We start from the raw sequence: 26,123 nt of genomic DNA on the forward strand, positions 1-26,123 counted from the left end.
TATTCTGGATAACAGGTCCCATACCTGTACTATTTTGTTTCCGCGGTTGTGAGTTATCAAAAAGGAGGTATACATGAGGGTATATGATTGAAATGAAAAAAAAAAAAGCTCAGATTTAAAAGCATGTGTCCCCCCCTTAAGCCACAAATGGTTGCTGCCTAGTAACCAATCAGTGGAAATCAAGAGAGCTGAAAAGCAGGAAGTAGTGTTCTGGCTATCCAGTCACCACACTTTATACATTACAATTTTGCCTAACTATTTTGTAAACAATTTTTATTTTGCACAGCCTATCGATTTACCCAATTTTTATTTTAACAATGAACAATTCCTTTAAGACAGCATATCATTCTCTGCGAGGGGGACATAATTGACTTTCCTTGCCCCCAGGCTTCTAGAATGGCCTAGTATGGTGCTTTTCCTAAGCTGCCGTTGTATCTAGGGATGCACCGAATCAACTATTTTGGATTCGGCCAAACCACTATACCCTTCGCGAAAGATTCAGCCGAATACTGAACCAAATCCTAATTTGCATATGCAAATTAGGGGTGGGAAGGAAAAAAACTTTTTTTACTTCCTTGTTTTGTGACAAAAACTCACACTATTTCCCTCCCCGCCACTAATTTGCATATGCAAATTAGGATTCGGTTCGGCCAGGCAGAAAAATTCAACCGAATCTAAATCCTGCTGAAAAATGCCAAATCCCCAACCGAATCCTGGATTCAGTGCATAACTAATTGGGTTCCTGTCAATTGCCATAACCCTCAAATTTTCATATAAACCCGTAAGCAAAATGCAGAGGGGGGTTGGATGAGACACTGGCAGCTGTTACTACTCTGGAAAGGAGAAACGGGTATGGGGGTCTCGGATTCATTTATGTGCTCTGCAAGGACCCTTTAAACCTAGCCCATGATGATCTGATAATACCCTGGCAAATAAAAATATCTCCTATGATATCCCAGGAGATACCAATGTCCTTCCAGCCATAAAAACAACAATGCTTCACGGGCAAAGTACTTTTAGCGCAACGTCCGTGAAAAGCAAATGATATTTAGGGTTAAGCAAGCGAGTGGTTTCCTATTGTGACCGGGGTTTGGGCAGGGATGCAGATCCATTAAAGACAAACATAACAGATAAAAATTTCCAAGCCGGAATTTTGTGATAGTGTGCAAACAATCACAAGGACTAGAGGAGGCTGCATAGACACCTTTTAGCCCGGAGGCCTTCATCCATTAAATTTAATCATATGGTTCAGAACTTCCATTATCTACTGTCATGCAACTGTGGTGCCTCACAGACTACATCATGAAATACTTAATGGGCACAATATATGTAGGTCATATTTTAAGCTGGAAGCTACTTTCAAGTGAATCCCATCAGCCAATTTCCAAATCACAGCCTGTGAAATTCCAGAGAAGCTACTACCCGGCTAAGCGCGCAGTAAGTTAAAACGAGAGCTTTATGCATCGCCCAGGACGGCTGGAGATAATTTTGCTTCAGAACAGGCAGAAAATTGTGTTCAATATGATGGGGGGGTTTACTGGTGCTCCGATACAAACGTTAGGTCTTCCTAAGGACTCGTAGTAACAGACCCGATACGCCAGAGGGCCTGTGAAGGCTTGCCGCGGTTTATGTCGAATTGGTTTTCCAATAAAGCTGAATCAATCCTTAGTGCTTGCTTGCAAGAGCGTTATTCTAATAAACACATCAAGCAAAACTATTTTTTTCCTATTGGCACAGTCCAAAAAACTCTCTGATTGTAGCGAAAGGAAATGATACATCATTCTTACAATCTTTAAAGGGATACTGTCATGGGAAAGCATGTTTTTTCCAAAACACATCATTTAATAGTGCTGCTCCAGTAGATTTCTGCACTGAAATCCATTTTTCAAAAGAGCAAACAGATTTTTTTTAATATTCAATTTTAAAATCTGAAATGGGGCTAGACACATTGTCAGTTTCCCAGCTGCCCCAGTCATGTGACTTGTGCCTGCACTTTAGGATGGAACTACTTTCTGGCAGGCTGTTATTTCTCCTACTTAATGTAACTGAATCAGTCTCAGTGGGACTTGGCTTTTACTATTGAGTGTTGTTTTTAGATCTACCAGTGAGCGGTTATCTTGTGTTAGGGAGCTGTTAGCTGGTTACCTTCCCATTGTTCTTTTGTTAGGCTGCTGGGGGGGGGGATGGAGGGGGTGATATCACTTCAACTTGCAGTACAGCAGTAAAGAGTGATTGAAGTTTATCAGAGCACAAGTCACATGACCAGGGGCAGCTGGAAAACTGACAATATGTCTAGCCCCATGTCAGATTTCAAAATTGAATATAAAAAATCTGTTTGCTCTTTTGAGAAATGGATTTCAGTGCAGAATTCTGCTGGAGCAGCACTATTAATGGATGCGTTTTGAAAAAAACAAAAAACATGTTTTCCCATGACAATATCCCTTTAAGATTTTTTTTCGCTTTCAGCAAAGATGTACTTGGTAAAGGAAATTAGTAAATAAATGCTAAAATAATTACAAAAAATAGGAAAAAAGTATGACCCATAGCATTGCACCCTCCCACTCTATTCATCTGAAAATGCTAAAATAGATATTGCATATAGTATTGTACAGACTGCAGTATAGGTTTAGGACCTATTATCCAAAATGTTCAGGACCTGGGGTTCTCCGGATAACGTCTCTTTTCCGTAATTTGGATCTTCATACCTTAAGTCTACTAGGAAATCATGTAAACATTAAATAAACCCAATAGGCTGGTTTTGCTTCCAGTAAAGATGAATTATATATTTTTTTTTTGGATCAAATATAAGGTACTGTTTTATTATTACAGAGAAAAAGAAAATGTTTATTTTAAATTTTGATTATTTGGATAAAATGGAGTCTATGAAATGGGCTTTCAATAATTCGGAGCTTTCTAGACAACGGGTTTCCGGATAACGAATCCCATACCTGTACTGTACAAACTAAGAGTACAGTTTAGTTCTTTTATCTAATGTAACTAAGCCCAAACCATTTCATTTCTGGCAATGCCCCAATGTCATCAGACCACACCCGGCTAGGTTATTCCTGAGGATTATGACAGTACCAGACTATAGTGAGATAAGAAAAGCTGTGGCCAGGCATTGAATTTATAATATATATTTTATAAAGACTTTCTTGATCTCCAACTAGACTTTGAGCACACTGCTGAACAGTATGTATGAGATTAAACCGTGATGATCAGACAAAAGAGAAAATTGGGACAATTAATGACAGTTAGGTGCCTGTACCGGGTCTGCACTTTCTCGGATTGATCCAACCTCTTGTATTGAGGACAAATTCACCGGGTCAAGGCAATGTAACCATAATGTGTGTGACCATATTGCACTAATATTCAGATCAGTTGCAAATTCTGCAGTGTGGCCTATTTATACATGGTGGAAACAACAAGCATAACCAGTAACGCCAGAGTAATAATTAACGAATCCAATTAAAGGGGAACTTTCGTGAAAATGTAATAAAAGATTCATCATACTGAAATAAGAAACTTTCTAAATACAATCAAATTAAATATTCTGCATCATTTCTGAAATAATCATGTTTATCTTCACTATCTCTCTCTCTCAGCATCAGTTTCTCTTCATTCTGTCTTTTTGCAGCAGTTGGGTACAATATATCTTATAGGGGGCTTCCATTCCTAGCAGATGTATTAGAGCTCACTAATATAACCGATTCCTGTACAAACAAAATCTAACAAAATAACTGACTTTTGCATAAATCCTGCATGTAGAGAGACATGATGTCTGGTGATTTTAATAGAGTGAGCTCCAATACGTCTTCTAGGCAAAAGGAGTCCCCCTATAAGATCTATTGGATACCCTTTAAGCATATACAAAAGGGAAACTAAAACTAAGCCTTTTTAACACAAGTTGAATATTATCTATTACCTGTTGTAAACTGGCTTTTCAGTTTCTGGAAAACTGGGTCTTGGGCCGTTGCCTGAGCTCTTCGGGCAAGCGATTCTGAGGCTGCACTTGAAAACATGGTAGAGACGTTTGATACATTCTCCAGGCCCACTCCAAACGTGCTAACAAGCTTTTTCACAAAGTTCAAGGTGTGAGGGGTTATTTTGGCGTCAGACACTGCTCCGCTCTTCTCAAATGCCACGGAATAGCATTTGGCCAGTCCTTGCTGGAGCTGCCTAAGAACCTAGAAAGCAAAAACAGAGTTTTTCTCTCAACATACAACCAGTGACCGACCACAGGAGATCAAAAAGACTCTGTGCATGGAGAGGACCTTCAAATTAAACTTACCTCTTCATGCCAATTTTCTCGGAACCAGACCATCTGGTCCACAATGCCTTCCAAAGATGACAAGAGGGTGGGGTGTAGTTCTCTCTGCATGTGCATAATTCGGCTGCACCTCCACATGGGTGCAGTGGCTCTTATTGGCCCTGGATCAGAGGCAGAATGTGATTGTGTGCCTACAGAACTGGGCTGGTGTTGTCCAGAGTCTGAAAGAAATTGACTACAGTTATTCTATATATTACAGAACAAGGAAGAGAAGTCAAAGAACTTGAAGAGGTGGAGCACAACAGTGGGATTATTAGGTTCTATCAGTCCAAACTAAGTAGTTTCACTATTTTATATGGGGTAAGTAAGCCATTATGTCAAAAAAGAAAAAGGTTTGCGTCTAGAAAACTAGAGTTCTAAGAATGAAAGCATACTCTGGGCTACTACATGGCAGAAAAGGGGAAATCAACCAAATATACTGATAAAAGGCATCTAATCATTTATAATCTATACAAAGGGGCTATACTCACTACTAGAAGCACAGTAAATTACACGGGCATGTTTTATCCTGCCTATAGATCCTATCTATCTGTATTTATATGAATTCTTCATTGGACTATGCTGATAATGCGATTTACAGAAAACAGTGGCCTCCAGTGGACAACAGGCATGATAAATGGCAGAAAGCTTCAATGTACCAAGGGAACACACAGCCACTGCTCAGATATGCGAATGTTTGGCTTTCTCAATAATATACGTTACGCTCCCCGTATTACTGTTTTCCAAATACTTAATTGCAATTAATCTGTAAAATATCCACCTAATGGGATTTATGTTGAGAATTAAGAGCCAGTAAAGCTATCTCACATGCCTATTAGAATAGGGAAGAAGAAAACCATTCACAGTTGGCTAAAAACCTCCTCTTTTCATTAAAGCCGACACTTTGTTGGGCTGTGTCAGCAAACAGAAGGAAACCATGAAATTACTTTCTTTCCCAGGAATGAATGTGTGTAATACAAAGATTTGGCACTTGAAAATCCAAGCCTCACCACTTTTGTAACGCTCCCGCTGCTCTATCTTCAGTGTTAAATAGAGAGTCCGGATAGGGAAGTAAACAGCTTGTGGATACACTCGTCCAACCTTAGGAGAAAGCACAACAAATACTCTAAATCTTTCAATCCATGGCAGAAATACCTACTGGCTGGGAAACTGAAGCTTTGTGTTAGCAGGGTGAAAACAGCAAAAATATAAAGGAAAGGCAAGCATATTCGCCTGTACAGGATACATGTACCATACAGCCATTTATGGAAATAAAAAATTCTAATTAAAAAATAGCCTATAAAATATTCAGAGATAATAATGACATATTCCAGATCTCGTTGTTTTCTAGCAAAATTTCCATATAATGGGTATTTTATATATCTGCTACCTTTGCCCGGTTAATGACATTGCCATCAAATAGCTATTTTATATTTTGGACCAAGAAAATACTAGCCATGCACCAACCTTACAAGTAAACATTACTGTGTACTTTGGAAGTATATAGTTTAACTCAACAGCTGCGGTACTTTATTGGTTCAAGCCTCCTCAGAGGTCCAGCATTTTGTCAGGGGCCTTCTTAACGTTGGATTCAGAAAGAAATAATCAATGGCTGTTGGGCTTTTGTTTTGTCCAAGCCTCCTTAGAGGTGCAACATATCAGATGCTTCCTTAGACCCTTATAAACTTCAGACAGGAAAAATCATCGGTTGTTGGACTTTTGTTTAGTTCAAGCCTCCTTAGATGTCTAGCATTTTGTCCAGGGTTTCCTTAGCTCCGTGTAGGATCCAGAAAGAAATAATCAATGGCTGTTGGACTTTTGTTTGGTCCAAGCCTCCTTTGAGGTTCCTTAGACCCTTATAAACTTCAGACAGGAACAATCAACGGCTGTTGGACTTTTGTTTAGTTCAAGCCTTCTTAGATGTCTAGCATTTTGTCAGGGGCTTCCTTAGCTCCATATAAGATTCAGATAGAAACAATCAACGGCTGTTGGACTTTGTTTGGTCAAAGCCTCCTTAGAGGTGCAACATTTTATTAGGGGCTTCCTTAGACCATTATAAGCTTCAGACAGGAACAATCAACTGCTGCCAGACTTTTGTTTAGTTCAAGCATCCTTAGAAGTCCAGCATTTTATCAGGGGCTTCCTTAGCCTCTTGTAAGGTTAAGACAGGAACAATCAACAGCTGTTGGACTTTGTTTGGTTCGAGCCCCTTAGAGGTCCAGGATTTTATAAGGGGCTTCTTTCACCCATTATAAGGTTACAGAGATTGTTGACTCAGCCACTTAACCATACAGTAGTTCCAATGTATATCTAAGACAACAAGTGGTATTCATCACAGACCTTCAAGCTGGAATTTCAGGTGTGTCTAGGTCAGGGATCCCCAACCTTTAGAACCCGTGAGCAACATTCAGAAGTAAAAGGAGTTGGGGAGCAACACTAGCATGAAAAATGTTCCTGGGGTGCCAAATAGGGGCTGTGATTGGCCATTTAGTAGCCCCTATGTGGATTGTCAACCTACATTGAGGCTCTGTTTGGCAGTACAACTGGTTTCTATGCAACTAAAACTTGCCTCCAAGCCTGGAATTCAAAAATAAGCACCTGCTTTAATGCAACTGGGAGCAACATCCAAGGGGTTGGAGAGCAACATGTTGCTCGCGAGCTACTGGTTGGGGATCACTGGTCTAGGTGAACAAAAATAAATTCTTTACAAATCTCACCCTAAGTGACCTTCAGGCTGAGCACCATGCTCCAGCCATACAGTTTGGGAACAGGTTGGGTTAAATCATAATGAAAAGCAAAACTGTGTGGACAATCAAGCTGTAGGAATCTATACAATTGTATTCCGGATTTAATGCATGTATAAAAGACATCAGATATTACCCTGTGAACCATTTTTGCCATGGTAATGCGATGCCCTCGGAATTGATGTCCTGCTGTGTATGAATAGGATTTCAGAAGCATCATCCTGCAGTGCAGAATAAGTTCTGAGAACCCAAAAAGATATATCTAGCAAAGCAACCACCACAAGCAGAGAAAGGAGTTCATGCATGTTATTTATTTCCAATGCCTGCTCATACACCTGCTTTAGACAGCTAACCAAGCTCAGAGGTTTGCACCCTGCTGCCCACCATCTGTTGCTGCACCACAACTCCCTGCATTTCCTTAGAGCCAAAGGTCAACTGGGGATCCAAGGAGTCTACACCAGTTGGAAATAAACACATTAGGCCTAGCATTACAGTAACAGCAAGACTGACGGCAAACCAGTTTATCCAAATAGCTACAGCAGAGCACGCTAGCGAAAACACACAGTGAACTGTGCTTGGCAAATTCAGCTTGACATTTGTTTTTTTTCGGAAATCAGCATTAGATCTGCTTCTGCTAATCCTGGACTACGTGGCGCATGGTTCACCCAGCTTCAGTCGGGGGGCCCAGACACGCTGTCGCTGTTATTTGTCTGCACTTTGGAAAGCAAATGGCAACAACCAATCTGAAGAAGAGCTGACTTTGCACATTGCTAACACCTAGCACCGAGGGCAGAGCAAAGAGCATTCTTTCATTCAGCTTACTGCATAAATTCAGGAGACAGCAAATTAAGATCTGCAAGATAGCAGCCCTCCACAGAAATGCAGGAATAATAATACCAGTTAGTCTATAAGGCCACAAATTCCCACTGTGCCTAAGGCTATAGACTGGCAGTGCCCAGAGAGTAACCTTACCCAACATAACAAATACTGTAGCCCAAAATTAAACATATCGTAAGAAGAAAACATTGTAATGAGGTTCATTGGCTGCTTTAAGGAGACAATATTAGACAGATTCAGCTTTACAGAGGACTTCTCTTTTGGGTAGAGATTTTAATACAGATCACTGGGATGCAATAGTCCTTTTGCCAAACACACAACCTGATTGGATAATACCTGTTTGTGTGCATATTTGAAGGGATACTGTCATGGGAAAAACATTTTTTTTCCAAATGAATCAGTTAATAGTGCTGCTCCAGCAGAATTCTGCACTGAAATCAATTTCTCAAAAGAGCAAACAGATTTTTTTTATATTCAATTTTTAAATCTGACATGGGGCTAAACATATTGTCAATTTCCCAGCTGCCCCAAGTCATGTGACTTGTGCTCTGATAAACTTCAATCACTCTTTACTGCAAGTTGGAGTGATATCACCCCCTCCCCCCCAGCAGCCAAACAAAAGAACAATGGAAAGGTAACCAGATAACAGCTCCCTAACACAAGATAACAGCTGCCTGGTAGATCTAAGAACAACACTCAATAGTAAAAACCCATGTCCCACTGAGACACGTTCAGTTACATTGAGAAGGAAAAACAGCAGCCTGCCAAAAAGCATTTCTCTCCTATAGTGCAGGCACAAGTCACATGACCAGGGGCAGCTGGGAAATTGACAAAATGTCTAGCCCCATGTCAGATTTCAAAATTGAATATAAAAAAATCTGTTTGCTCTTTTGAGAAATGGATTTCAGTGCAGAATTCTGCTGGAGCAGCACTATTAACTGATTCATTTTGAAAAAATGGTTTTTTCCCATGACAGTATCCCTTTAAGTGTCCGCAGTATATGCTTGCTACTAATGTGTGTGGGTGTGTAAGTGAGGGGAGAGTTGATTTTAACAATCATTTGTTCGCCTTTAGAATTCTACACTATACGCAGAGCAATCACTGAAACATGAGGCAATCGGTGCTCATTTCCATTTGCCTTTATGAAATAATTAGCATGCACTTAAGTTCAATAATACGGTATAACCCACAATTTAGCTTAATCTAGTTACAGCAAGCTTTTAGGCAAAGCTTAGTTTAGAATAGACTAATAAAAAAAAGGCTCATTTCATTCAGTAGATGAAATTTCCTCCTCTCAGGGATAACATTAGCTATGGAGGGTAGAGAAGTCTGGATGATGTGAGTAGCGCTTGAGCATTTAGTCAAGCAAGCCAGTCATTGCATATTCCATCTCAGGCAGTTTCACGCACATGTATCTATATGTAGAAAAGGCTTGGACCTGGTTTAAAAAGCAACTCAAAGGTTACAATGAATAATCCATATAATGGATAGTAAAGTTGCAGTATCATCCTGAAGGTTCAGTGTCATTTGACTGTGGTAACAAAAGAGGTGCCCCAAAGTCCCCTATCCTCGTAGACTCAGCATCTGGTCTTTCAAGCATGCCGATCAACATTCAAGCATTGACAGTGAGCACGTACAGCATAATTTGCACTGAGCATGTGCAAAGTCACAGGCTTCAAGGATAGGGCAGGCCAAGATAAGAAACATATGTTACAATTGCTTAAAGGGTGGTAAGCCTTTCAGGGGCAGATTAATTAAGGTTTGAGTTGTGTTATCTACAAAAAATAAAAATCTAGTTTTTGAGGTTATTTTTGAGTCAAAAATTGTTTTGTTTTTTTTTTAGGTAAAAAAAAACCTTGAATTTTTCTTGAAAAATATCATGATGTTCAAGTTTTTTTCTAAAGGGTTTCGTCAAAAAACATTTTTTTTTTTGCCGAAAACTCTTATCAATTCGAGTTTTCGGGTTGTTAACCCTGATCGCGCTGATTCAAGTTGTTTCCATGCAAGATTTTTCTTAAATTAGAAACCATTCGAGTTGTGCGTTCATTCGAGGTCTAAAATACGACCATTGATAAATAACCGTCCAAATATGTTCTATAGAATGACCAATTCTAAGCAACTTTTCAATTGGTCTTCAGGATATATTTTTAATTATTCGCCCCCCTTTCCAGCTTTCAAAAGTGTGTGGGGGGGGGATTTGGACCCTGGCAACCAGATTGCTGAATAAAAAGCTAAATCACTCAATAAAAAATTGAAAACCAATTGCAAATTGTCTCAGAATATCACTCTACATCATATTAAAAGGTGAACAACCCTTTTCAGTACAAACTGGAAAAGTAGACCTTTAGTACTCCAGATATTGCTCCACTTGCTTAGCTGTTGCAACGCTAGCAGTTATATTTCTACAAAAGTAGGGCATGGCAGGTCCCCTGCACTAAATAGAACTCTTTTGTAGAACATACTGTAACACATATTTAGCCGTTTCAACCGCTTCAAATAACGCATGCTACTCTTTATGTAATAACGGTCAATTATACTTGGAAATATCCAATAGTTATAATTATTGGCAGAAGATAGATTATCTTAAAGGCAAAATATAAACTGCTGTATGTTGGATTTACTTTATAACATAGCACTAAAAATATGGGGGCATAGTCAAATGCATGCAGAGAATATTCTGAGCTTTGTTACAGAAAAAAAAAAAAAAAAGAGAGCTTTGCTCAGCAGTGTGTTGAAAGAAGTTGTCTGTATCCTCACCTGGCTGATTAGGTTCAGGAGAAGTTTGCCCTCGGAGCCAACGAGACATGTAAGCAGCTGTGGGATCCATGCCAGCCACTGGATTGGAGGGACACCAATACAATACTTATCTACTGCATCTGCCAGAGTGTTCTTGTCATCATCAAAGCTCAGCAGCCAAAGCACCTGAGGTTGCAAAGGAAAACACAGAACTGTGATGAAAGGGACATGTTATTTAGGAAAACAATTCATGTGATCTACTATATATCTTTATTATTTCTTTAAAACAGGAATGGTAATTCAATGTTAGCTATTTGGTTTATCACATCTGGGAGTGTATCTAATACTAAGAAGAATGGTAACACAGACAAGGCATTAAAATATCCTTTGTACATACACAAGCAGAGGGCCATATTTCCAGGCACTCGCCCCCTGGCAAGCGCCAGCTTAACAACTTGCAGATGGTCCCCATTTGTAAGTCAACTGGGTTCTTTAGCACCACATTTTGGGCTACTTAGATCAGCATCATGTAGCATGTTACAAAATTGCACATTATAGATCAGTGATTATCAACACCTCAAATCATACATAATATGGTCCAATCAAATACTATCTACATCAGTGGTCCCCAACCAGTGGGCTCATGATCAACATATTGCTCACCAACCCCTTGAATTTTGCTCCCAATGTCCTCAAAGCAAGAACTCATTTTTTAATTCTTAGTTTAGAGGCATGTTCTAATTGCATGAAAACCAAGTATACTGCCAAACAGAGCCTCCTGTACGCTGCCGGTCAACCAAGGGATTACTTAGACACTGGAAGTCCTCTCCTGTTTTGGCTACATAGAATTTGATTGGCTCAGTTTGGCCCATTACTTAGGCGGCCAACAAAGCAAAGATCTGTTTTTGGCCGAGTTTGAGTATACCTATACAGGTATGGGACGTGTTATCCAGAATGCTCGGGACCTGGGGTTTTCCGTATAACCAATTTTTCCATAATTTGGATCTTCATACCTTAAGTCTACGAGAAAATCATGTAAACATTAAATAAACCTAATAGACGGGTTTCGCTTCCAATAAGGATTAATTATATCTTAGTTTGGATAGAGTACAATGTGCTTATTAAAGAGAAAAAGGAAATAATTTTTAAAAATGTTGATTATTTGGATAAAATGGAGTCTATGGGAGACAGCCTTACCGTAATTCTGAGCTTTCTGGATAATGGATCCCGTAACTCTATATGGTCAGCGAGTCTACCTATAAATGGCCAGTTTAACATCTTTTAAAGAATATTTTGTTTCAGGAAGGCCGTGTCAGTTCAATTGTTTGAGTTCCCTCACACCCAGTGTCGGACTGGCCCACCGGGATACCAGGAAAACTCCCGGTGGGCCCAGGTGTCAGGGGGCCCTTGTGCTGCTAAACATTTGGCTTATTTCATGGCCATTCCCTATTTCTTTGAGAAAAAGAGGCTAAATAGATGGAATAATAGATTATAGTATGTAAAGAATAGAGACTAGGAGAATAGAGGTTGAGTGAGGAGAGGAAGAATAATAGTACTGAGAGTGGGCCCCTGGTCTAAGGTATTTGGGTGGGCCCCTGGTGTCCCAGTCCGACACTGCTCACACCTACTTTTGCCAAATATTTTCTTGACTTGCTCTCGTTCTGGTGACGACAAGCATGAAGGTAGCAGGTGATGGCCGACACGCCCAAGTGCAACTGGCGCTCTTTAACGAAGATGTTTTCCAAATAGTCACCCCACATTGCCCAGGCCTTGACCAGCACATCATGCATCTGCACGGCTGCTGAAAAAGCTTTGTTTGCATCATCAGACCTAGGAGAGGAGAAGACATTTTTGTTAGGGGTTTTGGTTTTTACATTTAAAATAGAACAAATAATACAGAAAAGGCCTTCAACCATTTAATAGGTCGTCGGTTGGAACATGTAGCCCATTCACATGTGTTTAGCATTATCCAACCTTCAAGTTATGGGGGAACACACTTCTACAAAGATCCAAATGATCAGCCTATGGGACCATTATGGGTGGGCCAATGTCTATTGAACGGAAAATATGTGAAAGACAACTACTATTTATATACAGGGCATACACACACATAGACTTGACTATATCTATGTAAATATTCTTCCCTTGTCTTAATTTGCCTTGCCGTTTTTAATGTTAGTGCTGAAATGTGTTCTATCTACCGTACCAAAAACAGCTGGGGGCCGACATACTTAGCCTAACAGAACAACCATGACACTCTTTTAATGGAGGAAGGACGCAAGTTGGATAAACATAGCAACATTATTGAAAGAGAACAACAAAGGCAAGATAAACTTACACCGAGACAGAGGCTCATTTAAAGCTCATTACCATGCCGCATTACTAATTAGCTTGCGGCGAAAAAAAAAACACCAGGCCAGATCTATGCTGAAATCTTTCAATGTTCTCCATGGTTTGTCCGTCGTTTTGGCTGATTAATAGAACTATTACTGGCTCATTTAGGAATCCTGACTAATGATTTCCCCAAATATGTATATATATAGGCATATTTGTTCACAAAATTCTAAATAATTATGAACCATGTAGATTGGGAATTTTCCACATTTTTGTTGCTAAGAGGACTTTTTTTTCCCAACAGAAATGGACAAGGCAAAGGCAGTTCTGGGCTGTTTACAGAAACAAAAAACCTTGACAAAATTTACTTTTATAACAAACAAACATGCTTTTAGAAGTTTGTAAGCAACACAGGCATGGGACCTGTTATCCAGAATGCTCAGGACTTTCCAAATAAGTTTTTTTTTCCATAATTTGGGTCGCAATCAAAATCATTTAATCATTAACAAAACTCAATAGGATTGTTTAGCCGCTTAGTTGGGATCAAGTTCAAGGTACTATTTATTATTACAGAGAAATAGGAAATCATTCTCAAAACTGTGAATTATTGATTAAAATGAAGCCTATGGGAAACTGCCCTGTTTATAAAGGAACGGGGAAATGAGTCAAATGAGCCAACTTTCAAATTTGTGTTTTATAAATGCAAAAAAATAAAATAAAATAGGACAATATGGATTTTTTTAATAACAATAGGGAGAATGTAATTTTAATTCCTTTATATTGTTCTACTTTTTAGCAGACTTGTTTTTAGGTGTATACTGTCGTTTTATGCTTTGTCAGCTATCAGCCAATCAGAACAGCAGGTTCATGGCCTTTAGTTCATACCGTAAAGAAGTTGTTCACCTTAGTATGATGTAAAAGAGAGTAACATTCTAAGACAATTTGCGGTTGGTTTTCATTTTCTACAGTTTTTATTCAGCTGGTCTCCAGTTTGTAATTTCAGCAATCTGGTTGCTGGGGTCAAAATTACACTGCATTGGTTTGAATAAGAGACTGCAGAATGAACAGGAGAAGGTTTGAATAGAAAAAGGAGTAATAAAAAGTAGCAGTAGCAATAAAGTTGTAGCCTTATAGAACATTTGTTTTTAGATGGGGGTCAGTGACCCCTATTTGAAAGCTGTAAAGACTTGGAAGAAGACAAATAATAAAAAAACGATAAAGAATAATGAAGGCCAATTGCAAAGATGCTTAGAATAGCCCATTCTATAACAAAGTAAAAAAACTTAAAGGTGAACCACCCCTTTAAATCTAAAGCTGGACATGCATGAGTTGGTCAGAGACTTGCCAATATTCTGACCGCACTGCCTAAAGATTGAGTTGATTTCAAACAGGACATAATCCTAAAAAAAGTGCTGGACTATAAGCATGCAGGCACATGACACACACGATTCTCTGCAGACACTTGTCTAGTTTTGGTGAAAGCTAATGAGCATTTCCTTCAGTTTCAGTGTAATTTTAGCCAGAAGTTCAGACATGAAAAGATTTAAAAAAAGCATTTTTTTTTTGCTTTTGGTGTATTTAAAATAATTAAAATAACATATATCTAACTTTTTATATACCATATCAGTTGTATTGTTCTCCAGTGCGATCTTCTAAGTCACTTTCCTTAACTTGTTTTTAAATTATTAACCAGCTTGGGGAAGAGGAGGGGGGGTTCACCGTTACAGCTTGAATTTTACCTAAAATGCCCTTGGCGTAATTCAGAAATAAAGGCAGTATTGTGAATTATTTATGCTGTAATGGCCATTTTTTTCATGCTCCAGTATTTTATAGAATTTCAGGGGCTCAGCACTCAAGAACAGTTTTTCCCAGATACTATTTAAGGGTGTACAGCATAATATTCAGCTGCTATTATTTTTGCTGTTAGTTTGCTTTTTATTGAATACACACTTCATGAATTGTTTAAGATGGAATTGGCCTCCTGTGGGCTGCTGTTACAGTTGTAGAGCAACAAGAAAAGACTGTTTAAAGGACAAGTTCACATACAACTTGTGATTGGCGAATCTGACCCGTTTTGCTTTGCCAAAAATCAGCGAAACTGCAAAAATTCGCAGAAATGGATTGAAGTTTATGGATGGCAAGTTTTTTTTTTTTGACGGGCAAGGTAACACTGCAAATTTTTTTTCACCCATTGGAGTGTAGGGGCGTCATTTTTATGCAAAACTTTCACTCCTCACTACCTACAACTGTTATTAGCATCGCTATTTTGTAAGATTCTCATTGTGGTTTTCAATTTAGACAATCTTCTATCCTTTCATGATGTGGTCCTCATTGTGGAATCCTATCATGACATGGTCCTCATGGAGGAATCCTATCATGACGTGGTCATCATTGGTGAATCCTATCATGAAGTGGTCCTCATTGGGGAATCCTATCATGAAGTGGTCCTTATGGCGGAATCTTATTATGACGTGGTCCTCATTGGGGAATTCTATCATGAAGTGGTCCTCATTAGGGAAATCGCATCATGATGTGGTCCTCATTGCAGAATCCTATCATGACATGGTCCTCATGGGGTAATCCTATCATGATGTGGTCCTCATGGGGGAATCCTATCATGACGTGGTCCTCATGGGGGAATCCTATCATGACGTGGTCCTCATGGGGGAATCCTATCATGACGTGGTCCTCATGGGGGAATCCTATCATGACGTGGTCCTCATGGGGGAATCCTATCATGACGTGGTCCTCATGGGGGAATCCTATCATGACGTGGTCCTCATGGGGGAATTATCGCAATGAAAGCAAGACAGATCATTTTTATTCATCAGATGGAACATGTGTTTTTTATGGCACTTGCAAGTGCAGGAACATAGCTACTTATCTTAAACAGGCCACAAGTTGGAGTTCCTGAGCGACATCTACCATAGAGAACATTATCATTTTGGTCAAAGAACAGGGCCGTATTTGTGGGAAGGCCACAAAGGACAGGGGCCAGGACTGCAGTTTTAGGGGCAGCACATATGCTCCCAAACTGCTGCACATACAGGGGGGGCGGGAAGTTTTGGTGGTTCTTTAAATATCCCGTGCGCAAAGTCCCAGAGTAGAAGGTTTGCACACACTTGAGGGGAGGGCGGGGAAGTGGGTGGACAACCGCCTAGGGGCGTTACAAATACATATTTGGCCTTGCCTATGAGGATCTTAGTGCCTTCGGCATTAAAGTCACTGTATTGCATCATACTAAATGTTTCTTTCCACCGCAACTATTCCTTTAAGCAGAAGCTTGGCTTGTTTTCAGCAGATTTTCAATTACAAAAGTGCAATAAAGTGATCTTTAAGTAGGTTGGCAATAACTCTTTTCTCCCCATAATTGATTGTAGAAGGACAAGTTCACAAAAGAGCAGAATCCTATAGAAACAGTGTCGCCTGTTCGCTTTCCCTTCATCCACCATAGTAATAGTTAAGAAAGCATGATGCATAAGCTAATAAGCTCAAGTGACAGGAAGTCTATTAAAAACCCAATTAGCCCTAATATAGCAGAACCAATTTCATTCCTTATGTAAAATTGGGGGCAGAGAAACACCTTGTTCTCTGTGTCTTGGACTGGGAAGAGAAAAGTGCCATTATCGTGAGAGCAGGCTGATAAACGACTCACTTTATCAACACTTTTCTCTTTCTAACCAGATTTGTCAAAAAGCCTTCTTTCCTTTCTTCTCGCTTGAGTTATCTATCACACTGACACCTCTGATGACTTTCTCCATGCAGTTGAGATCACCTTGTTCACAAGCAGGAAGCAAAGTGAGAAGCTGACCTTTATCAAGCCCGCGAGGGGCGACCTCCCTTCTGCCCTGCTCACTGGCCCGTAACAATAGACAAAACTTAGAGAAACAGTTAAAAGAGCACAAAGTAATTTGATTGGTTCATTTTTGGAAAGGCTTGGCTGTATTTTAGGGTGATGGGGCTCTGCACCAAACAGAGCCCCATCTATGTCTATGGCCATCTTCCATAGACTCCATTTTGATCAAATAATTTTAATATTTTAAAATGATTTCCTTTTCCTCTCTAATAATAAACAAGTACCTTGTAATTGAGCTCAGCCAAGATATAATTAATCCTTATTGGATGCAAACCAATCCTATTGAGTTTATTTAATGTTTAAATTATTTTTCGGTAAACTTGTCTGGAAAACTCCAGGTCCTGAGCATTCTTGACAACAGTTCCCATACCTATAACTGGCTAAGTGTAAATATCTGATGATACAATACCAATAGTATAGCAGAAATTGAGCCAATGAGTGCATTTAGGCAAGGAGCTATTCCCTTAGTCGCTACAAAATGCTAAATGTAATGTAATTTGGCCTTATATCAGTTTTTAATGCTCAGTCAGTAGGATAAAATAATGGCATTTACTTCCCCTTCTTTCTGCTCTACATTTCCTATAACCATGTCAAGTGTAAGGAATTGGGCAAGGATAACTCTACAGAAAAACCTGGAAATATCTTAGGGAAGAGCTAAAAAATACACATTTTGCTCTAATCTGCGTAGATGATATAAAGGGCATTCAAATCAGTGCTTACTTCAAGTCAGGATATACAATATGGATACGTTTACAGTCAGTCTATCACACCTTCCAACATTTCAATCATCAAATGAGGCACAAATTAGGAAAAATTCTCGACCCGCACCCGAACCTAACTCGCCCCCTCCCAATCCGCACCCGGCCTGGCCCACCATTCCCCCTCTATTTATAGACCGAGTCTGTCCTACCCCGCAGTGATGTCAGGAAAGGGGCAGGGCTGAAGCGAGTCCATAATTTTACATCAGATGTGCTAGGTTGCCCAAAGATTTTGTGCAATAGCCAGCCCAAACCCGCCCAACCTGTGGGTTTTGGGCCAACCCACAGATCACTAGTGAGCCACCCCTTTAATAGGTCACTTATCATAAACATTATCTATTGGTTAGGTTTTCTCTCACAGTCGTAACAGTTCTCCTTTAATATGGTGTCTGTCCTACACAAGCTCCAATATCACATGACCAAAGCACTGAGAATCCAAACAAGCTAGTGCTTGAGCTCTTCCAGTGCTTAGCACCTGCAGGGACTAATGGCTGCCTCCAGTGTGGTACCAGCCTGAGGGCACATTGTGTTAAAATAGATTTTCTGTTTTATTATTCATGCTTTAAAGATCATGTTCTTTTCAACACCCCTGCAGTGATGTTTAACATTGTAGAAGCACCGCTATATTACAGAGCGCCGGTACATCCCCCCTCCCCCCCCATGTATTTACTTGTTAATCTGAGCCAGGAACATTCCCTTGAGAGCGTAGAATTCTGCAGTCATCTCCTTGGTGAAATACTTTAAATTGGTTGATTCAATCACCTCCAAACCCTGTTGGGAATAAACGGTGGGAATTACATCATCATCATTTATTTTACTTGTTCTATTGGTACAAAATAGGCGCACTGTAAATTCCCAGCTGAATTGGCTTACTGTGTTAAAAGGAACCCTGGGCATGTTCCCGAGAGGTTAGATTTCAGAGAGAAAACGGCTCCAAATCTTGCGAAGGCCCACTAGCAGGTTAAGGTGTGACACCTGTGGTTTGTGCAAGTGCTTTTTTTTTCCTACATACAAGCGGAGCTGGGAGAAGTGAGAAGCGCAGCTAAGTAGTGATCAAAATGAAAATGATGAACATGACCGACGATGCTGCTGCCACTTAATGCTTCAGTGCTTTGTCTGAGTTTCCCCATTAATATGCCTACTTTCTGCTGGCCATGTTACCCCCAATACTGCCCTCTTGTAACCAGTACATAACACTAAAGGAGGGCTATGGGAGATGATCAGAAAGGGGGGATGTTGAATAGTCAGCCTCTGAATAATAGACTGAAAAGGAAGGTTGAGCTTTCCACTGGTAACATCTTAAGGGTAATGACTAACGGGCCCACATTAAATTTGTTCTACTGCAGGTGACAAAACTCCTGAAAACGCTTCTCTACCGGCAATAACTGAAATCACCTCTTGAGGCAAAACCTACGTGCCGTTTCATTTTTCCTAAGTCGGCCAAAGTTAGAGAAGCATTTTTGGGAGATTTGCTAACCAACAGCAGCACGAGCGACAAATATCCCCATCGGCCAATACTCTTAGGGTGGTGGCAGATGTGGCTACTGGGGGAGATTAGTCGCCCAGCTTCGTTTTCCGAAGTTGCCTCACAAGGAAACTTCGGAAAGCCGAATCGATCAGAGTGCCATCCCGCCGACGATTTACATTCTAGCCAGCGGGAAGGCATTTAGAGCTTTGTCGCTGGGAGACTGATCTCCCCCAGCAGCCATGTCTGCCACTGCCCTTATAGAAACTAGGGAAAATAAAGGAGGAGATGTTAGGCTACGGTCACACAGGCTGATTTCAGCCCCTATAGTTGCAGTAGCCTCCTTCTTCTGTTTGCATTCTGAACCACTGTATCGACTCCAAAATGCGCTGTGTGTTCGAACCAGAGTCGACACAATGATTCCAGATACAAACAGAAGGAGTAGGCAACTATCCATGTTAGGGGCTGAAATCTGCCTGCGTATTTAGGGGAGATTTAGTCGCCTGGCAACTAATAGCCTCTTCTGCGTGGCGTCAATCTCCCCGAACTGCCTTCCGTCTGCTTGAATGAAGAATCGTCTGCGCTAATACACTCGTGGCGCTTCGATTTCTGAAGTTGCCCGAAGTTTCCGCGTGAGGCAACTTCGGAAATCGAAGCGCCGTGAGTGCATTAGCGCAGGCGATTCTTCATTCAAGCATATGGAAGGCAGTTCGGGGAGATTGTTGCCAGGTGACAATCTCCCCGAATCCATCTCAGTGCCTCAACCCTAAATGGCAAAAAAAAAACACCCCTAATGTACAATGTACTTGATGGGTGAGAGAGTTTAAGAGTAATAGTGTTATAGTAGCACTCATACAGATACACTAGGCCAGGCTTTATCTAGATAAGAGGGAAGGGGTGCTTTATAGGGCCAGACTAGTCCAGTCCCCCCATCTTGTCACCGTCCTGCATTACTACACTGAGCAATCAAAAGACAATAGAGCAAGGGAATTGTTTGGTGAAGGTATAGAAGGGCATAGGTGAAGCAACATGTAACCAGATGGAGCAAATACGCAAAGATAACGCCTTGGTTACAAATAATATAAATCCCGTCTTAGGCTTATTGTTTTTGTATTGCTAATCAGTAAAAAAAGGTTTAACCTTCATTTAATATAAGAGGTCTGCCTTTTTGTTTCTTGGATGAAAGGATTGCTTGGAGATTGATTCCCCCCTCTTTGGTCTACAGACCTTTAGATGTGCAGACAAAGCAGAGGGAAACCAAGTTCATGTGACTGACTGCAAATACCACTGGGCATCACGAAAAGAACAGGTACAATTTCTTCCTACTCTGCATGGAAAGCGAATTAGAAATGTCCTCATCTTTACTTCCCTCTACCGTTGCCTCTTTTGCTCTATCCCTCCCTGCTGTGGTTTTCATTATGCTCCATACAGTGAACAGCGGAGGACTTTCGAGCGTTTGTATCCCTACCCATTGAGTTACCAATTTCCTATTTTAAAAGTTACCCGTGTGCCATTACACCTCTTGAAAAAAATTTTGAAGAAAAATGCTTTGAGTATATGCAAAGATTATTCTATTTTGTTATATTACTGTATCACAATTTAATGTAAAATTTTCTTTTCCTCAATAACCAGGCAATAAAGAGGTTAGTTAGCCCCCCAGGCTGCCAGGATGTCAAATATGTTCGGATAAAACATGGAAGCTAATTAAAAATGCCAATATTCTTACTGTGCCGTTAATAAAAGCAGCAATCGAGGAGAAAAAAAACAAAAAAAAAAAAAAACAGGATGAGCCCACATTCCCCTGCTCTCAGGAAACATTTGGCTGGAAGTGGGACAGAGCCTGTAGATAAAAATGCAGTTTCTGATGGGTCCTTGTACAAGGTTAAACCATGCTCATCAAATTAACACTTCAGGCTGTTGTAATTGTTTTTTTTTTCTAAGAGACGTTCCCTACTGGTTTTCGCTCTCTCCATCTCCTGACCTCACTCAGGCTATATTGTCTTGCCTCGGAACAGATAAACTCTCAGAAACGTCTCGAGCTGTTTATCCACTTAAACTAATCTCCTAATGGCAGGATTTCAAAGCCACACCGCTGTTTTTGTTGCCTTTCATCTCTGGAAAGTGATCCTATACACTAAATACTTGTTATTCCTGCCCTTTCAACTTGTTTTATTATATGAAAAATTCAACAATCCTCATTTTTTTTTCTTTTTCTGGGGAGGGGAGCAGATGGAAAACGGGTTATACGGAATGACAGGTTTGAGGATTTGCAAAATGAATATTGTTAAACGGCTGCCCCTTTTGTTAGCAGGAATTATAATCTTCAGGATAAATAAGAAGCATATGGAGTGTATCCTGCCAATATTATTACGATTTTATTTGACTTTTCGGTAGAACTGGAAGTGAGCGATGTAGTGAATCTATGATTGCAGGCAACCTACAACTATCTTCATGAATCATACGTGCAGAGGGATCTAGAAAAGCTGGGCATCTCAGGGGCAGAGAGGATTTAATGTACATAACAACCCTTCCGGTTTTAAGAAATGCACAGCTTACTATATTTTAATGGGACTAAGACCACCAACCAGGCAATTTCTTCACCCTAGAGGGTCACAAGCAGAATAAACAGAGATTGTATAGGAAGATGGTATTGTTGTATTTTTGGAACCAACAGATTTGCATACTCAATACCAATACTCATATGAAAGTTCAGTTTCTTACAATATTATTGGTGCATGATGGTCAGTTTAAGATTTAGCATAGATAGAGAAAAGACCTAGCAATACAGGTAAGCAATCAGTGTCCACACCAAGATACTTCTTGCTCAAATGGAGAAAAGTCCAACTCCTCTCCTTTATAAAGAATTGGAAAGGCACCACTTGGATGCAGCTCCCAATGGCCTTTAAACAGGTGCTTATTTTTGAAATCTTGGCTTGAACACAGGCTTTGGTTGTGAACTATCAGAGCCTCCTGTAGGCTGAAAAACCACACAGGGGATAACAAGAGGCAATCAGAGCACATATTCTGCACCCCCAATAACTTTTTGCATGCATATGTTGCTCTTCAGCTTTTTTTTACATTTGAATGTAGCTCTTGGGTAAAAAACGGTTGGGGAACCCTGATCTAGACTGTGCACTGACTGGGTCTTGGCCAGCCTGACTTCTTAATTGAGAAATACATATAAAAACAATAGCCTCTATCAATTGCAATTCATAGGAAGATCTTTTCAGAGGACATAAGGACATCACAAGATTTCACTTTAATGTGTGGTGAGAGTTTTTTTTACAGTAAGTAAGCTGTGCAAATCTTTCACAAGAGTGGAAGACACATTAAATATGGAATCATGAGTTGGATCCCTTTTTCAGGGACCATTTTTACTAGTACTTAGACCAGTTCTTGGATAAATGTTGTCCTATCAGTATAAGTTCTCTTTTTTTTCCTTTTAAGGCAAATTAGAAACAGGTAACATTGCTTAGCAAATTCTAGTCTCCCTTAGCTAGGATTTCTTTTCCTGGCTTAGGTCAGAGTCACACGTGAAGATTCGGGGAGATTTAGTTGCCCGGCAACTAATCGCCTCTTCTTCGGGCGACTAATCTTCTGGAAAAGCCTTCCCGCCAGCTAGAATCTAACTTGCCGGCGGGATGTCACTCGAAGTGCTTTGTTTTCTAAAGTTTCCCCGTGAGGCAACTTCGGAAAACAAAGCCCTCCGAGTGTCCTCCTGCCGGCGATTTTGATTCTAGCCGGCGGGAAGGCTTTTCAGGGAGATTAGTCTCCCAAAGAAGAGGCGATTAGTCGCGGGCAACATATCCCTGAATCTTCGTGTGTGCCTGTGCCTTAAAAGGACATTATCCTCACATCAGATATTTAAAACATTAACATTTTCTTTGTCCAGTTCAAAATAAAATCTAAATTATTACCTGCATGCACTCATTCTTCCCCATGACTCCAGCCAGCTGAAGATAACATTTGACTTGCTGACGGATCTTCTGGAAACAGTCTACAATGGGCACAGTTGGGATGGTGTGGATCCGGCTCAATATGTCCAGCGCTACATTCACCAAGCCCTGTTTGCGGGCAATCTTTCCATACTGGATAATAGCAGAGGCCGAGGCATGGACGCCCAACATGGCGTTGTTTGAACTTGGATCGTGCTGAGTGCTGTTGTCATAGGCATTTACTATTGCTGGCAAGAGAAAAATATTCATATCATGCACGGATTGAAACTTATCTTAAATATTGACATTGGTTGTTAACTGGAGGGGGTGGGAATATATCAGATGAATGACACCCTCCAAATTTCACCATGTTGCCATTAGCTTCCAAGCCTTAAAATACAAAAAGTTTGTAGAGAGCAAAGGAACAGTGTGATAAGACCATACCTTGGTAATGATGTTGTCTCCACATAAAGATGCTGCTCCAATGGGAAAGGTCATCAGACACAATTGGCAGTCGATTTCGCCAGGTTTTTACCACTGTTTTCATGTCATGAAGGCTGTTGTTTCTTCCTAAATTTGTTGGCTGTAAGCCGGCATTTATTTGTGCTGCCTCTTGAAGTTCAATGATTTGCTGTGCTGCCTATAAGACGAGAAAGGCAAAGAAAGATGTATAATCGATACAAGATATCTCAGCCTGCCCACTCAAGCCAAGAAATGCAGTTCCTCTTCCAGGGATCGCAATGGGCAGAAATAACCTTGGTCCAAGACTCTTTACAGGCATATACAGGAAGAGACGGTGGTCAATTTTAGATCCAAATGGCAGGCCATTCCAAGCCAGCACTTGTTGAGTGTCACTGAGAAACAATTTCAATAACGGATAATAAAAAAAGATGGGATTTCTTAAAGGAAAACTATACCCCCCTGAACAATGTAGGTCTCTATAAAAAGATACTGCATAATATTTACAATATTAACTTAAATATATATTCCAGTTTGGTAAGATTCTTTAATATGCCACTTAATAAAATATAAACTGTTGCTTAAGTATTCATTTTGGGGGTAAAGTTTTCCTTTAAAGGGGTGGTTCACCTTTAAGTTAACTTTTAGCATGGCCAATTCTAAGCAACTTCATTTTTTTTAGTTTTTTAATAATTCACCTCCTTCTTTTGACCCTTTGCAGCTTTCAAATGGGGTCACTGACCTCATCTACAAAAAATCCTCTTTAAGGCTATAAATGTATTGTTATTGCTACTTTTTATTACTAATCTATCTATTAAGACCCCCCCCCATATTCGAGTCTCATATTCAAATCAGTGCATGGTTGCTAGGGTAATTTGAACCCTAGCAACCAGACTGCAGAAATTGCAAATTGTCTCTCTACATCATACTAAGGGGCCCATTTACTTAGTTCGAGTGAAGGAATCGAATAAAAAAAAACTTCAAAATTTGGAATGAGTTTTTTGGCTGCTTCCACCATCGAATTGGCTACTTCGAACTTTGACTACGGCTTTGAGTCGAACTAAAAATCGTTCGACTATTCGACCATTCGATAGTCGAAGTACTGTCTCTTTAAAAAAACTTCGACCCCCTACTTCGCCACCTAAAACCTACCGAGGTGCCATGTTAGCCTATGGGGACGGTCCCCATAGGCTTTCTATAAATTTTTAGAAAAATCGTTCGATTGATGGATTAAAATCCTTCGAATCGAACGTTTCGAAGGATTTAATCGTTCAATCTTTCGATCAAACTATTTGCAGTAAACCCTTAGACTTTGATATTCGAAGTCGAAGGATTTACATTCGGCAGTCGAATATCGAGGGTTAATTAACCCTCGATATTCAACCCTATGTAAATCTGCCCCTTAGTGATCTCAAAGGTGAACAATCGCTTAATGTCAAAATCCAGTGTCATAGAAAAATATAGAAACACATATGGACAAGTTTCAGCTTCCTTATTCTGGGGAATGCAAAAACACTAATGGCGCTCTTCAGTGGCCACTCCATTAACATGCCATTAAAGAAGAAAAAAAAAAAAAAAGCGGAACTTTCTCGGTGGCCAGGAGAAAGCTGTATTAACTGCTAATCAACTAAATAAGATAAATGCCCCAGGATTCCCTTCACATTTACAAAGTCGAGTCTCCAGAAACAAAATAAATTAAGCAAAGAAATATTTTTCACAATTATCATGGTATCAGCTAGCACAATACCTTAACCTCCTTCCTTCCACCGTTCATCATGTAAATTTAATTTTCTTGCAGGTATTTAATCACACACTATCTGATATTAAAAAAAAGTAATTACTGCAACGCCAAACTCACAGATCAGTTTGTACTTTTGTCATTCACTGTCTATCACTGCCTGCACAAGAATACTTGCTAAGGAGAATAAGCTTAATCTTGCAAGAAATAGGGGGAGCCAGCTTTTTAAACTCAAGGTACCCAAAGTGTGGGTCTGTCTCCCACAGCATGGAGGTCCAGAGAAGCAGATGGGGGTGCCCAACCTGAGAATCAGATAGGGTTGAGATTTAGTCATAATATTATTCTAGATACTCCTGCAAGCTATGGTTGAAGGTTAGTAAGCAGAAATTTAGGGTGAAGACTTATTTTCTGTATTAAATATTCTTGGAACTATGGGCTGATAACAGCAACATTTTCATATGTCTGCATCAATAACCTTGTTAAGAGCGGAGGGGCTCTGACCACATGGTGGAGCTCAGAAGGGAGCCTGACAACCAATACAAATGCCAAACGGCAAGATAAGTGGCACACACTGCAGACCAAACAGCTCATATCAATATATTTAGTACATTAAGATCCTATGGTCTCTAGTAAAAAAAGGGTAACAATTTGGGAAAGCAAGTTGCAGGTAAAATTTAGACCATGTGAAAAAAATGTATAATGAAATCTTAATGAGTCAGATTAAATAAAGTAGCACTGGCCAGACCAGGCATGACGGGATTGGACAGGTTACAAAATCCATCAGGTCGAGGAGATTATCTGCTTGTTGATGTGGTTCTCACCCGATGGGTCTCTTTAGGCCCTGATTGTGATCAGATTCCCGGCATGAGGGCCAAACAAATTGCATCTTTCCACTTTGGTCAAGCTCATTGATGGCCAAATCTGGTAAAGATCTGCTCATGTGATGAGGTCA

At 40.1% G+C, this 26,123-nt stretch overlaps 1 protein-coding gene across 4 annotated transcripts in view; it reads right to left on the reverse strand.

The window, feature by feature from the left end:
* Nucleotides 1-26,123, reverse strand: part of trrap.L (transformation/transcription domain-associated protein L homeolog) — a 132,337-nt gene that overhangs the window by 20,009 nt on the left and 86,205 nt on the right. For all 4 annotated transcript variants that reach the window (XM_041575843.1, XM_041575844.1, XM_041575846.1 and 1 more), the window contains exons 58-65: nucleotides 23,419-23,614; nucleotides 22,957-23,222; nucleotides 18,245-18,345; nucleotides 12,255-12,456; nucleotides 10,648-10,812; nucleotides 5,320-5,410; nucleotides 4,292-4,491; nucleotides 3,926-4,187 (exon numbers count right to left, since the gene is read on the reverse strand). In XM_041575843.1, the coding sequence (XP_041431777.1) occupies nucleotides 3,926-4,187; nucleotides 4,292-4,491; nucleotides 5,320-5,410; nucleotides 10,648-10,812; nucleotides 12,255-12,456; nucleotides 18,245-18,345; nucleotides 22,957-23,222; nucleotides 23,419-23,614 (1,483 nt within the window). The remainder of the gene's footprint in view (nucleotides 1-3,925; nucleotides 4,188-4,291; nucleotides 4,492-5,319; nucleotides 5,411-10,647; nucleotides 10,813-12,254; nucleotides 12,457-18,244; nucleotides 18,346-22,956; nucleotides 23,223-23,418; nucleotides 23,615-26,123) is intronic.

This window comes from Xenopus laevis, chromosome 9_10L (genome assembly GCF_017654675.1).
Source record: "Xenopus laevis strain J_2021 chromosome 9_10L, Xenopus_laevis_v10.1, whole genome shotgun sequence".
In the NCBI taxonomy this organism is placed as follows: domain Eukaryota; kingdom Metazoa; phylum Chordata; class Amphibia; order Anura; family Pipidae; genus Xenopus; species Xenopus laevis.